Below are 14,317 nucleotides of genomic sequence, written 5' to 3'. Positions count from 1 at the left end.
AGATCTCACTAATGACGCATTTCCAACACGCCTCAATACATCACATCCCTGATTTGTTTTTCCGCAATGCAGTCATCACTCCGTTATGCTAGCCACATGATGTAGCAAATCTCAACTTTGCTTACACAGGTGTTGGTGGCAACCTTTGCCGTGTCCACCTATGCCTCCACCATCTCCCGCGCTGGAGGAAAACCGTTCAACCCTGTGCTCGGCGAGACATACGAGTGCATTCGAGAGGACCGCGGCTTCCGCTTCATCGCAGAGCAGGTGCAAAAAGAGATCGTTGCGACAGCCATGCGCATGGATCGTTAGAGGACACAATAGAATAAAAGGCCAGATGAGCCATTAAGATAAACATAGTTGGGCAAAGGTACACCAACAAAGGGTACTTGGCAGTATATGTTAGTAAACAAAAATGTATAGAATGCAAGTATAGTTACTTCCAAGTGATGATATTTTCTCTTGCGTAAAAATTGGTCATAGAGGAATGTTTCTTTAGCAAATTCTAGTGAATGCATTTCAACTACAAATGTTTTTTTTACATTAGTTTTACCCATTGTACTGGTTAAAATTTTTGAAAATGGTGAATCCAGTATGTATATTAAACTTCATACGTATTTTATTGTTTTATTTTTATAATTTCCCTTCTACATGAATTTACCAAAAGAACCAAGAATATAATATTCTTTCGTACCGTATGTAGCCAACCGTGCTAATCGCAGGTACGCTCATATAAAAAAATAGTACAGAGTGATAAAATATAACAGTCATGCTGTCTGAATTTTACTCCGCACAGTTTGTGTTTTTTATCCGTATATCAGATCAAGACTTTACATTAATTTAATTGTGCTAACAGTAAGTTGTATGCTTTGATCAGCAGAATTTGAATTATGCTGTTTTTCCTGTTCCTGGTCTATCTTTCTAGGTCAGCCACCACCCTCCAATTTCTGTCTGCCACTGCGATTCAAAAAAATTTGTCCTCTGGCAAGGTGAGTAGTGGAATTGGATTTGTAGTTCAGCTGATTGGCTTGGCATCCTGTACAAAGCTGTTAAAGCTATGAGGTTTTTTCACCTCAAGTTAATTCCTTTATTCGTATTGCAACAAAAAAAACAAATTGTGTGTAGGTATATTTATGTAATAAATATACGAATTCTGCAATACAAGTTGGTCGTTGTTATAACAATCGTTGAGGACAAATCCATTTATTATGAAAGCTCTATGTTTAGGTGAATATCTCTGAAATCTTATCCTGTTATAATTAAACTGGCTTAGTTTTGTATATGTAAATTGATTATTGTGATAACATTAAGCTGTCCATTGTTCTTTTTTTTATAAATTCACAGAACACAGTTTTGTAAGGAAACCTTTGTATATAGAGAAAATACATTTCCATGCCATCTCCTTGTAATGGTAATTAACGTTTTAAAATCACTTAAATATTGAACTAAGAGTCGAAACTGCTGAATGATGGGAAAACCCCTCGAAGAACGTGCAATGAAATGTAAAAAAAAAATGTTAAAACCCTTAAAAGCCAGTGTTTACATTTTCCAGCATTTGTAAATAATATTTTATTCGATGGGGAAATAATGGAAACATAGCATGCATAAGTGAACAGGAGAGATGTGATTTGTGACGATATGTTTGCACGCAGATGTGCGTCTGAAGAACAAGTTCTGGGGAAAGTCGATGGAAATTATCCCTGTGGGCACAGTGAATGTCAAGTTGCTCAAGTGAGTGTTATTGCCACTTCCTGCTGAACAACCTTCACGAAACAATGACTTCTCGTTGCTCATTAACTCACAGAATGACAGATGCTAAGCATGAGAAGAACGCTATATTGTTTGTAGATTTCTTACTGTTTCGGTGCTGTTCCAATACTTGGGCATGCCATCCCAGGTATGGAGATGAATACGAGTGGAACAAAGTGACCTCCTGCATCCACAACATTATGGGAGGCCAGCGCTGGATCGAGCACTACGGAGAAGTTATCATTAAGAACAAGAAGAGCAATGTGTGCCAGTGCAAGATCAACTTCATCAAGGTACCTATCTGGCTGCCTAGTCACAGCACTCATTACTAACTCAAATTGGCCGACTAAAACGTGGTTCTCCGCCCTGGTCTAGGCAAGTTACTGGAGCTCGGAGGCAAACCAGGTTCAAGGCACCGTGACGGATCAAAACGGCCGTGTGCTGCACCGCCTCTTTGGCAAATGGAACGAGGGGATGTACTGTGGTGCTCAGCGCTCAGCACGCTGCATCTGGAGGCCAGGTAAACATCACATTGTACAACTGGTGAGTCCCAATTAGGATGAAACCGGTCCACATATATCTACCACTGCATTGCTGTTGCTGTCAGTTGGTCACATTGCTAAGAAATTTTGGATGGTAATGAAAGACAAGAGGATTACAATGCATATCTTCTGAAAAAGGATGTTTTTGTGTATAATACACAAAGGCTGAGTGCTTTTTACACCTTTTGTGTCTTGCTTTAATTGAATTAAAAAATTGTGGGGATGGGGTTTGTGCTTGCAGAGGACAGGGATACAGTATATACTTCACTAAAATACATACATTACCCCTACAAGAGACAAAAAATGGCTAGCATTACATTATTATATTTATGCAAGTGGTAGCTTCTGACAAAAATATTTTCATTAAAAAAAATTCATTTTCACCTTTCCAGAAAAAAAAAACATCCAACAGCCCCATAACTCATTCTGACATAAATGATTCCACTCCAGTTGAAAGCACATTGACGCCAACGATTCCCCCATCATTCACTGAAATAACCTCGACTACCACTGCACTAAATGCATCCACCAATGTCCCCAGGCTCCCTGCCCCAGGATCACGAGCTGTACTACGGATTCACGCGTTTCGCCATCGAACTCAACGAGCTCGACCCTGTGCTGCGGCCACACCTTCCTCCCACGGACACGCGTTTCCGACCTGACCAGAGGCAAGTCTCATTCTACTTTCTCCTGACAAACTTAATTCAGCGATTACAAGATGCGCTGTTTTTTGGCCATAAATGTGTAATAAAAGACTCGGACGCTTCTCTCTGTCCTGTGTCCTTTATTTGGGTTCGATCTCTTTTCCTCACGGTACTCCCCTATAAACTCTCCACTCTGCAGCCCCAGGCTGCTGTCGCTCACGTAGCCCCCACTCTGCAGCCCCAGGCTGCTGTCGCTCACGTAGCCCAACTTCCTCCTAGCAGAGCCGCCGCTGTCACGTCGTGCAGACCCCTGCTGCCGACTCCTCCCTTACAGACCCGCTGCTCTCTGCAGCCTCCTCGCTGCTCCTCCTGCCCCAGGGTCGGTCACCGTTGGCCGACGGTGCCGATCCTCGTGGCTCGGGTGTGTGGCGACCTCGCCACTCTCTTTCACCCTTCGCCCTGCGTGGCCTCTCACTTTTCCCAGTCCCCGATCACTCCCGACTGCTTCCGGTTACCCCCCTTATAGACCCTTCCCCTCTCCCCCACGTGACGTAACTCCTCCCCCCATGACGTCACTTCCGGGAGGTCGTTTACGCCCGCATTACAAATGTATAAAGGCGTACCATAAAAAACGTGTTTTCCTTCCCATGCTATTCCTCCAGCATTGGGCTTATGGTTTTGTTCACCTGAACATGCCAACTTGTACTTCAAATGTGTCAACAGATTCCTGGAGGAGGGCAATGTGGAGTCTGCCCAGCAGGAAAAGCTGCGCATCGAGGAGTTCCAGCGCGAAAAGCGCCGCCTCATGGAGGACAAGAACATACTTTACACACCACGCTTCTTCAGGTGTGTCCCACATCCCTTCCACGACGACAGTGTCAAATACCACTCTGCATTGTTATGATGTATGTTGACAAAACTGAGCTGTGTTTAACAGAGCTTTGCTAAAATGTATTACTTTCTCATACACCTATAAGCAAGCATTTTGGTATGGTATATTTTATGTTAGGGGGAGTTTGATGGATGATGCAGGCAATTACTATTGAAAGAGGCTCTGATGTGATCACACATTACATTTGTCGTGTAATTAAAGGCAACAACACAACTGCTGAGTCAAAGAAAACCACAGAAGAATAAATGCACTCAAAGCTTTCGAGTAAAAAAAATGTGACAACCAAACAAATCGACATCTTCTATTGTTTTAGAATTTCTTGAAATATTGATCACACACTGAACTTTGTTTTGTGTCTCTTGATTGTTTTTGCAGAAAAAATATTACACATGACAGCCGGGAGGAATGGCTGATGAACAACACGTACTGGGAGCTCAGGAAAGATCCAGGATTCAGCAAAATAGACAATCCTGTCCTCTGGTGACACAGCACAAGGAGAACATAGTGAAGCCTAGGCTTTATCGAGCTGCATTTTACTATGTTATCCTTGACATCCAAAGTGCAACTTTACTTCTAGGCATATCTTTTGCGATGAGGGAATATGCAATTATCTGGTCCCAAATATGCATGAGTGCGTTACTGAAGATGGATGAAAATATTCGGTGATTTTAACAAAGGTCCCTACCCTAAACCTAACAAGACTGTAAGAGCATGTAACCAATCATTTGAAACGGTTGGATAGTCTAAAGAGAGTAGGTTGTGGTTTTATGGATTAACAATATATTGCAATGTAGAATTATGTAATGACATTATTGCAGTGTAATGGCGTTATCGGCATACTGCAAGTGATATGTTGAGTAAAAATGTATTCAAAAGCCAAATAGACACCAAATATTCTTGGGTCTTTCGGTAAAGTCACATAGATAGGTTCAAAGAAAATAATCAAAAATAAAACTCCGTTTCGATCGCCCCCCCCCCCCCCCCGCTTCCTGAAGACGACCGCTTGTGTTGCGATCGAAACGTCGTAGTCTGTTATTTTTTATTATTTTCTTTGAACCTATCTACGTGACTTTACCGAAAGACCCAAGAATATGACTTCCTGTAAGTCACGGAAGCTTTAAGTCGAGACACAAAATAATTTCATTTTTAGTTTTCTCGGCAGAAGGGCTTGAGGTAAAGCACAAATGTTTCAGTTACTTTAACCATGTTCCAAAATGTCATATGCCCACTCCTGGAATAAGATATGCATATGCTGTATTTATATTTAATCTAACATTAAATCAGTCTTTCTTTGAAATCGTCTTAAATATTTATGGGGAAGTATCTTTTTTTCTGGGCCTGTGTAATTTACATTATCTAAAGTATACATGGTACAAACAGGTAACGTACATCCTAGATGTGACTACTTGCCTGTACTGTCAAAATTATTGTAGAGAATTGTATATCTAGTAAACGCCCAAGCACTTGCTTGCAAGAATTTGTTTTCAGCAGCTATTTATATTTAGAACCTGTAAGTGGTGTATTGGCATTCAATAAAACGGCTGTGGGATAATAATGCATATGCTAAACAAGCAGGTATTTTGCAGTTATAGGAGCAGTACTAATTGGAACTATTCTTAACACAGGTTACAGATACCTGTACTTGCCTGGAAACACTACTGTATTTTTTGTAGCAAACAACGTCATGGTTACAGTCCATGTTCAAGGTAAACAAAATATCAAGTCTCAATTGACATTGACCGTGAACAATTGTATAAACCCCTTGAAGATCCTGCTCACGATGTGTTCCAAAGTGATTTTTCCCCTGTGGTATTCGCCAAATATACATGGTGAAACAAAAACCTATGGCTGTAAAATTTTGGAAAGTGTTTACTGCATTTACAAATCAACCTTATGGTGGGACCCCGGGGCCCCTTAAGCCCCCGGCTCTCGCATAAACTGCGTTGCAGCGTCATTTTATGTCTGTTGAAGGCAAACGATACGGCAATCTATTCCTTTCGACGAGCTCTACACGATGCGCTAATCAAAGTTTAAAAATATTGTTTCTTCTGCGCATTCGCCCTCGCTGTGCTTGGACGACGTAACAGAATGATCCGCGCCAGGTGGGACGGAGTCGCCAAAAATGAATTAATTAGGATTTTGACTTCCGTTTATTCGAACTAAAAACACCTGTTTCTCTGATGCACGTATGGCTGGTGGTACCGAGCCAGTGGTGGGAATTCCGCATTGTTACATTAACCAGATTTTCCATAGGACAACCAAAATGAATATTCCACAAAGTGGCACTCTTTGTATCAACCCCAAAAGGGATAGGTTAAAAGAGACAACATAACTTGTAACAATCCATCTTTACTTATAGAAGATTATACTGCAATACAATTGCAAGGCATTAAATGTTACTCTTATAAAGGGACACCTTGTGTGAAATCATAACTTTAAAGACATTTACTTTACAAACACAGCATACTTGAAATAGTTACTGCCAGACCTATAACAATGTTCTTGCCATGCGTTTCATATGTAGATAGAACCACGGGTGTGGTTGTAGATACAGTATTGAACTCTGCTGTAGATCATAGGATTCGTTTGTATATGATATTTGGCTGTGCCTTTCTTAAGTGCAATCTTTGGGCTGTTTACAATAAAGTACATCATAAAAACTCCTGCAACTTATTCTCTTGAGTTTGGTTTTTTAATGAATCTGAAAAACATTCCTCAACTATAGCAGCATTTTTTATATTCTAAATAGCCATAACCCTGTAGAAACAATTCAGTTTAGTGGAATTGCGTGATAATTAAAATTATTTTGGGTACACCATATGTAGTGTTTACATTTGTAATACTACCATTTTAAAAAATTATTTTCAATAATTGGGAATGCAGCACTGGTGCACTTCGAAGTTACTCTGCACTTCGAGTTCGTTTTGGCTTCCTGGCCAGCATCAGTGGTGAGTAATATGTGAACTTGTTCTGGGCACGCCCTTCATTAACCCATACTGAGAAGCCTGGTGACGTATGGTCATACAATCTCCATCGTCAGACAATTTATATTTCGAACCCAAGATGGGTAAACTGCTTTCCAACCTTGTAATGGCTTGTAATAGAAGTGTAATAACAGCCATAGAGGGTTCACGTGGGGATTGGCTTGCCAGTCCTGCTTGTAGCCAATAAGGGTTGAGATAGGGAGCATGGCCCAGGCGTGATCACGGCATGTCATCAGGAGTGATTGGCCTAGCCATTCGGGGCCCCAGCTAATGGGGAGCCGGATGAGAGGCGTGGTCCCGGGATTGACAGGGAACCATCGAGAATGGTCAAGGCTGTCCATGAACGATTGGCTGGGGGGACCACGTGACGAAGGGATTAAGAGCGAGTGAGAAAGAACGATCGGGGGCAGACTGGGAACCAAGAAGAGCAGGGTCACGCATGTACGGGGGCTCTGGGTGCCACGTGCGCGGTGGGGACTTAGTGTGAAGTCTGTCCTCTCTCCGTTGTCTGCCAGCAACGGAGAGTGAGTGAGTAAAGTGTATTGTGGAAGTGGAAATAAAAGGACTGATTCCGAAGCCGTCTCAAGAAGGATTATTACAGAAGTACAAACATGCACTCTTTAGTTCCTTACAAAATTAAGTCCAAACTGGCCAAAAATATGGTAATGGTATCACGTATTGCTTTCTATTGTAAAAGAAAAGATCCCATGAAATCCGTAATGTAAATCTGTCATTTATTCTCCCATTCAAAGAAATTACTAAACCACTTGATTAAGGCCTCAATAAATGAGTAAACAAATTTTTCCATTGTGAGGATTGCATGTTTGGGCAGCGCTTGTTGAAATGAGGCTTTAAGAATATTAAAACGATATCTTACACTTAACACATAAATACATTGTAAAACCATAACTTAGGAAGGCACATGCAAATATAACAAGTGATATACACAACATTCACTGGACAAATGCAGGTCAAAGGAATGAAAATGTAAAAGTTTATTGAACATTTTCTATTCGTGCCATGAGACTAATTTCACTTGAGCATTCACGTTTAGCAGCATTCCTGGTGTTAAACACCAACATAAGAACTAATATAAAAAACTAATACTAGATTTAAAAAATAACTCCTTGGCAGAAAATGAGAAAAATAATTGTCAATTGTTATGAACAGCAATGCTTTCTTATGAACATTTTCTATTGGTTTCAAAAACGATATGCACGTGCTCGAGGTAGTCACCATGGGCGCATGTATGGTAATCCATGCCATCAAGTTACTGTAACATAACTTGTCAGCCTCTGTCTGCTCTATCTACAACTCTTGAGACCATGACTTTGTATGCTACTATGATTTTTACCATCGCTATGTTGCCACCACTCGTTTCATTACTGCTTGCGACCAGCCATGAGCTTGAGATACTGCAGGGCACTATAGGCTGCTTTAGCATGGGCCTCACCAAGAAGATTTCCAGAGCCATGACACACAGCCACTGGTTGAGTGGAGAGCTCCACCAAGCACTGACACCTTCCACTCCGGCTCATGTCTGGACATGGAGGGAAGGCAGCAAGTGGGAAGAAGACATGTGCATACTTTTTTTTAATGTATATATAAAAGGCTCACGAGCCTGATTTATATACTATCAATAACACTCCATATTTACCCATGCTTTAGTATAAACCAATGTTATTAGCAGCAATTGCACTTTGCAAGAGTTCACAATGAACTGTGCCTAACTCACCCAGATCAAAGTACGTGATGTGGAATCGCTGCTCATGGGCAAGCTCCTGCAGCAGCTTGCAATAGCCTTCACCCAGCGCGTCTAATGGAACCTTCTTCAGGTAACCAATTTTCTCCCCGGCAGAGTTTCTCAGCGAGTCCCAGGTGCAGCCCTGAGTGACCTTGCCCCGTGAGCCACACGCCTGCAGCAACATGGCAACATCTCTCAACACCCACTCATCGACTTTACTGCAACCCAACAGTAATGCCAATAGTATAATAAAACTGGATAAATGTAACTTGTTGTTTTGCTGGGTAAGTGGGAACTACGAAAGATAATTTGCATTAAAACTCCCCTCTTGACAAGCTTTGCAAAAAAATATTACCTGTAATAGACTATAAAGGATTTTCACAACATACAAGTGCCCTTACAACACCGTGGCAACAGCACTTTCACGTTCTAAGGTTTTATCCTTGTTCTCAACACAAGGTTGTAGCTTTGTTACAAACGCGACAAAACGTGTAAATGCATGCACTGCATTGATAAGGTAGCAAAGCACAGCAAGTTTGTAAATCCCTCCCCAGCTACATGAAGTTACAATAGACATATGTATAATCCATATTAGACAATGGCAACAAGTTCAACATTCAAATGGGACTGCATCCTTGTTCCGGTTAAGCATGAAAACTATATGGTGAGTGCACAAATAAAAAAATACATTCATTAATTTTTAAAAAAAACTGTCTTAAATGTAAATATATAGTAGGCAAGTTTCAAGTAATGGCCTTTTTTTCATGCATAAAACAGAAAAAATAAATGCAATGTCTTTCAAGTCATTTTGAAGATGTAGATGGCAAACCTGTATCATCTCTTCTTGGCATATTTGCACTTGTGGTAAGACTCATCCCTCAAATGTGTAAAAAATAACCCAAGGCCATTCTACTTTGACTGCAACACCTGATGACGGACGCTTGTGTTGCGCCCGAAACGTGATTTATTTTATTTTATACCTACGTGACTTTACCGAAAGAACCAAAGAGTATGAATTCCTGCAGTCACGAAAGCTTCAAATCAAGACTAAAAGAACAGTTCCGCAAATCAGTCAAGCCAGAGCCTGTGCTAATGTTTATACATCTGAGAATAAGACCATGGGACAGAACTCCTGCTACGATATTTACTAAGAGCTCCCATACAAAATGTAATGTATTCTGTTATTGAAATACAAGATATAAAAACATAGCAGGAACTCACGGTACAACTGTGGGTAATACAAAATAAACAAGGAAAAGCCATTTCTGCAATCAAAACTCTTGTAAAATGAAAATTTGTATTGTTAGAATTGTCACTCAGCATTGTTGTGATGTATATTTGTTTAAAAGTAAGAAAATATGTAAGCCTATTTAATTTAACAAGTGCTCCAATAAAGACTGAATCTTTTAGCATGATTTAAAACCTATTTTTATTGTGTCAATACGTATGTTATGCCAGTATAAAAAAACTAAAGCAATGTTTTAAATTTCCATTGGTTGAAAATACATGTCATTAATAAAATTACAAATATCACATGTTTGGTTTAATTTTGTTTTTAAACCAGGCTTTAATATTACAAATAAGATTTAAATAGCATGGGTTTTATGTCACAAAATATGCTTCAGTTTGTGTATTCCCCAAATGTTGGCCCCTTCAGGGTCAATGAGCATCATTTATTGGCATTACAGAAGTGGTTGTCCTACTGAAAGCCTGCCCACTTCTATAGGATTGTAGATTTTCCAAATCTCACATCCATCAAGAGACGAGGCACTGCCTCACACTTGTTTGAGCAAGGTAACATTTTACATTATCTTCCAGATATTGCAAATACAATATATGCCTTTTGGCATTCTCTGGTCTAACACCGTTTTGAGACTACGCTCAAAAGAAAGATGTCTCTGGTGTGGACCAATCGGTTTCAAAGACTGCATATATTATCAGTGTTTTTTTTTCCACTCTGACTACAAGTATTGTGGTTAATGCAGACATGATTCCTTGTAAAAGGTTTCAGTTTGGTGTTTCAACATCTTAACACCTGTTTGTTGCCAGAAAAAAGGGAAAACCTATTCTTATAACATGATTGTCATTAACTGTAAATAATGCATTTTAAAATGCATTTAGTATACATATACATTAGTTTCCAAAGTTATGTAGGAACCTTATCATTTTGGATGTAAGTCAATGGATTTTTTAATCAGTTTAATTTTCATGCCACACAATAATATTCTTAGTATTTTGATACCTAACCCCACAACCTCAAACATGCTCAGCTGCTAACCAGTGGAGCATGGTCTCCATCGTCACATTCAGCTTCAGCAGCCTCCCGCCTTTCCGGAACCAGGTCCCGGATCCGTGTTAGCATCTGCGCTGCAGCATTCCTTTTAGCCAACTTCTTTGAAGTTCCACTGCCTGAGCACACCATCAATCAACCAAAACATTAACAGAATATGTATTGAATTATTGTATGTTTGAATGATAGCTTTATATTTATTTCACTGTAAATTATCACTTGCATTATTTTAAAACATATCTTGGGACCCACCTGTTTCTATGAAGCTTTCCACACGGCAGGTCATTGTAAATTCCTTCCTGTGTGCGGGGCCAGATTCGTGAGTTACCGTGTACTCCGGGAGACGCCAACCTTTCAGCACCACCAGCTCCTACAATCAGACAGGCGGCACTTTAGTTTACAGTGCTTGTACACAGTATGCAGGATTAAAAACAATTCCATAGTTATTGCACTAAAAATCTAAAGTATAAAGCAATAAATAACAGATACTGTAGTTGTCTGCCAGCAAGATCCAAAATGTACAAAAGGAACTTGTTTGCAAATCCAAAGATAATTTTTCTATAAACTCACTTTATATTCTCATCACACATTGGTAAAGTGTTAATTACATGCCAGGAAATATTAAAACAGACCTGTAATGCACCAACAGGGTTGTTGTCTGAGTTTGGCTGAGATGGCAAAGAACTTCCATTTTCAACGTGAACCAGACTGCAGGATGAGATCAATTTAAATACAATTATGAGCAATGAACAACCACATTTACCACAAAAATAACAATAACTGAAAATACGCCAATACTCAATATTATTCACCTGTGACCGTTGTCACATGAAGCAGCGTCTCCCTGCATTGATTCACATTTAAGGATGTTCAGGGCAGCTTCAGCTGCTTTATGCTTGGCTGCCTTCTTGCTTGGTCCCTGTCCTAATGAGAAACAATGTTAATGACAATACACACACAAAACTGAATAGATGCAGGATACAAAATAAATATTGGAATATATAAATGCTAATCGCAGAGGTATCAAACGTTTGCACATATCCAAAACAGCACATTCACCCAAATACTCACCAATGCAGCTCACGTCACCAACGGAAACCCTGAAGGTAAAGTTTGGCTGATGTGCCTGACCCTCAGCCTTCAGTAAATCATACACGGGGGTTTTTCCGATCCTGGTTCCGTACTCTTGCAGCAAACTGATCGGAGTCTTTCCAGGTCCACCAGACACTCCCAAGTCAGTGCTATTTTATATGAAAGAAAAATGTACAGAAAATAGATAAATGTACAGAAAACCAGCCATTAGCAACATCACTTAAAAGTGATTACATCAAATGTTTGTTGTAATTCAGTTACTGTAAAAAAGACATGTATTCTATAAGATCTCTTTTACCAGTGGCAAAATATAGTAGTAGTAGGTTTTTACCCTTTTAAACTGGTACAAAACTGACACCTTTATTCAAGGCATCATGTTTGCAATAACCACAACACAAGTAGTCAAAAAAGCAAACAAAAAGAAGCAACTCTGATAATGATAATAATATTCACTGTCCTTGAAGTTGATTGGTGTTGGACCAGATGACACCAGAAGGCGTACAACTCAAACACAGTGCAATATCAGAGTATTGAGAGCTCGGGGTAAGCATTTACACTATGAGATCTCTTTTACCAGTGGTGTCATCTGGTCCAACACCAATGGGGACTAGGCTCTAAAGAAAGCCGTCTCGGGTGTGGACCAATCAACTTCAAGGACAGTGCACATTATTATCATTATCAGAGTTGCTTCTTTTTGTTCGCTTTTTTGACTACTTGTGTTGTGGTTATTGTAAACATGATGCCTTGAATAAAGGTGTCAGTTTTGTACCAGTTTAAAAGGGTAAAAACCTACTACTATATTTTGCCACTGGTAAAAGAGATCTCATAGTGTAAATGCTTACCCCGAGCTCTCAATACTCTGATATTGCACTGTGTTTGAGTTGTACGCCTTCTGGTGTCATCTGGTCCAACACCAATGGGGACTAGGCTCTAAAGAAAGCCGTCTCGGGTGTGGACCAGTCAACTTCAAGGACAGTGCATATTATTATCATTATCAGAGTTGTTTCTTTGTTTGCTTTTTTGACTACTTGTGTTGTGGTTATTGCAAACATGATGCCTTGAATAAAGGTGTCAGTTTTGTACCAGTTTAAAAGGGTAAAAACCTACTACTAAGACATGTATTGTATGCATAATGATATCAAGGCATGCATAATGTGTGTGGTGAGGTTATGACAAGGTGGAGCCAGAGGGATAGATATCAGGGATGTTTGTGTGGGAGGAGGGGGAAACGGGCGCGGCTGCAGAGAGGAAGCACCGGACACAATGGAGACCTCGTGTAAATAAAGCAGAAAGTGACCAACTCTCCATACGTTACAGCATCCCTGACTCTAGACTTTATCATAATTTCCCCTAACACTAACTTAACTCTCAACCCTGAGCCACAACCTGAATTTCACAAAAACACTATATAAATGGAACCCTAACCCCGATCGTTAACTCTAAATTAACTAATCTAACTCTACTCCGAACCGAACACCTAACCCTAGCCGATCCTAAACCCCAGCCTTATCTCAAATCTAACCGTATCCCTTATCTAACCCAAACCATATAGATAAACCATTTGCCCATAGCCAGCTATAGGCCCAATGTAACCTTAGCCCTAGCATAACCACAACGCTAATCTACCCCTAAACTACCTCTACCCGAGTATAAGATTATCCTAAATATAATCCTAAAACCCCCTAACCCTCATCTACCCATAAACGACTTCTACCTGTAATAAAACCCTACCTCTAACCTAACAGTCGAACTATTTAACTCTACCCATAACCTAACTCAGCCGCTAACGGAACCCTACCAGTAAACTACCTCTGCACCTAATCTAACCCTACACCTAGGCATAGTCCTTACACCTACACAGTGCCTCTACCCCCAAGTCTGACCCTGCCCCTGACCACCATCAGCCAGGTTCGACGCAGGCCCCGGGCCTCGCGGCTCCGCGCCGTGCCCGCGATTGGGGTCACCTGGCGCCGCTATCGTCGGCGGTCCTGGGCTCGGAGCTCTGCTCGCCGTCTTCGTCGTCGTCTCCGTCGTTTTCCTTGTCGTTCTCGTTCCTTTCGTCGTTCTTCACCTCCTCTCGCTCGGGGACCTCGTCTCCATGCGCGCTCATTGTTGCACCTACTGTAGCCGGGCACAGTGCGCGACGGCGGCCGCGAGGGGACCCGCGGCGCGCGAGAAACGCGATTCGTAAATGGAGACTTTAAGGAGACGATGCATCGTCGTCTCCTTCGCATTTCGTGCCTTTCTCTCTCTACGTGCACAGCTAATTTATAAAAGTGTTTCTTTAGACAGCTACGTCGTCGCACCACCCCCCCCCCCCCCATGGGCCTTCCCGAGAGCGCATACTTTTAAAAAAAGTTGGCTCTGTACAAACAAAACT

General features: G+C 40.9%; 2 protein-coding genes across 7 annotated transcripts in view; one reads left to right on the top strand and one right to left on the bottom strand.

The window, feature by feature from the left end:
- The window catches only part of LOC144932325 (oxysterol-binding protein-related protein 6-like), a 63,155-nt gene extending 56,578 nt beyond the window's left edge, over positions 1-6,577 (top strand). For 5 of the 6 annotated variants that reach the window (XM_078856288.1, XM_078856282.1, XM_078856297.1 and 2 more), the window contains exons 16-23: positions 130-267; positions 926-989; positions 1,653-1,731; positions 1,898-2,042; positions 2,125-2,269; positions 2,833-2,959; positions 3,659-3,781; positions 4,203-6,577. In XM_078856288.1, coding sequence (XP_078712414.1) covers positions 130-267; positions 926-989; positions 1,653-1,731; positions 1,898-2,042; positions 2,125-2,269; positions 2,833-2,959; positions 3,659-3,781; positions 4,203-4,311 — 930 coding nt within the window. In that variant the 3' untranslated portion in view covers positions 4,312-6,577. The remainder of the gene's footprint in view (positions 1-129; positions 268-925; positions 990-1,652; positions 1,732-1,897; positions 2,043-2,124; positions 2,270-2,832; positions 2,960-3,658; positions 3,782-4,202) is intronic. The other variant, XM_078856306.1, reaches the window with a different exon arrangement.
- Positions 6,578-7,791: 1,214 nt separating this feature from the next.
- LOC144932315 (RISC-loading complex subunit tarbp2-like) lies at positions 7,792-14,063 on the bottom strand. Its single transcript, XM_078856257.1, has 8 exons — positions 13,902-14,063; positions 11,917-12,086; positions 11,658-11,769; positions 11,478-11,553; positions 11,098-11,215; positions 10,834-10,964; positions 8,547-8,727; positions 7,792-8,351 (listed from the first exon to the last, which is right to left on the bottom strand). The coding sequence occupies exons 1-8, from the start codon at positions 14,045-14,047 to the stop codon at positions 8,194-8,196; spliced, it is 1,092 nt and encodes a 363-aa protein (XP_078712383.1). The 5' UTR covers positions 14,048-14,063; the 3' UTR covers positions 7,792-8,193.
- Positions 14,064-14,317: the final 254 nt, after the last annotated feature.

The sequence above is a fragment of the Lampetra fluviatilis genome, chromosome 1, assembly GCF_964198595.1.
Source record: "Lampetra fluviatilis chromosome 1, kcLamFluv1.1, whole genome shotgun sequence".
Lineage (NCBI taxonomy): Eukaryota > Metazoa > Chordata > Hyperoartia > Petromyzontiformes > Petromyzontidae > Lampetra > Lampetra fluviatilis.
This window is presented reverse-complemented; position numbering and strand designations above follow the sequence as displayed.

What these genes read in the sequence shown, in the direction of transcription:
- LOC144932315 (XM_078856257.1), bottom strand. Translation starts at nt 14,047, where the DNA reads ATGAGCGCGCATGGAGACGAGGTCCCCGAGCGAGAGGAGGTGAAGAAC. An exon ending in GCCGACGATAGCGGCGCCAG is followed by an intron (nt 12,087 to 13,901) that starts GTGACCCCAATC and finishes CATATAAAATAG; the next exon opens with CACTGACTTGGGAGTGTCTG. An exon ending in ATGGAGACCATGCTCCACTG is followed by an intron (nt 8,728 to 10,833) that starts GTTAGCAGCTGA and finishes ATGTTGCTGCAG; the next exon opens with GCGTGTGGCTCACGGGGCAA.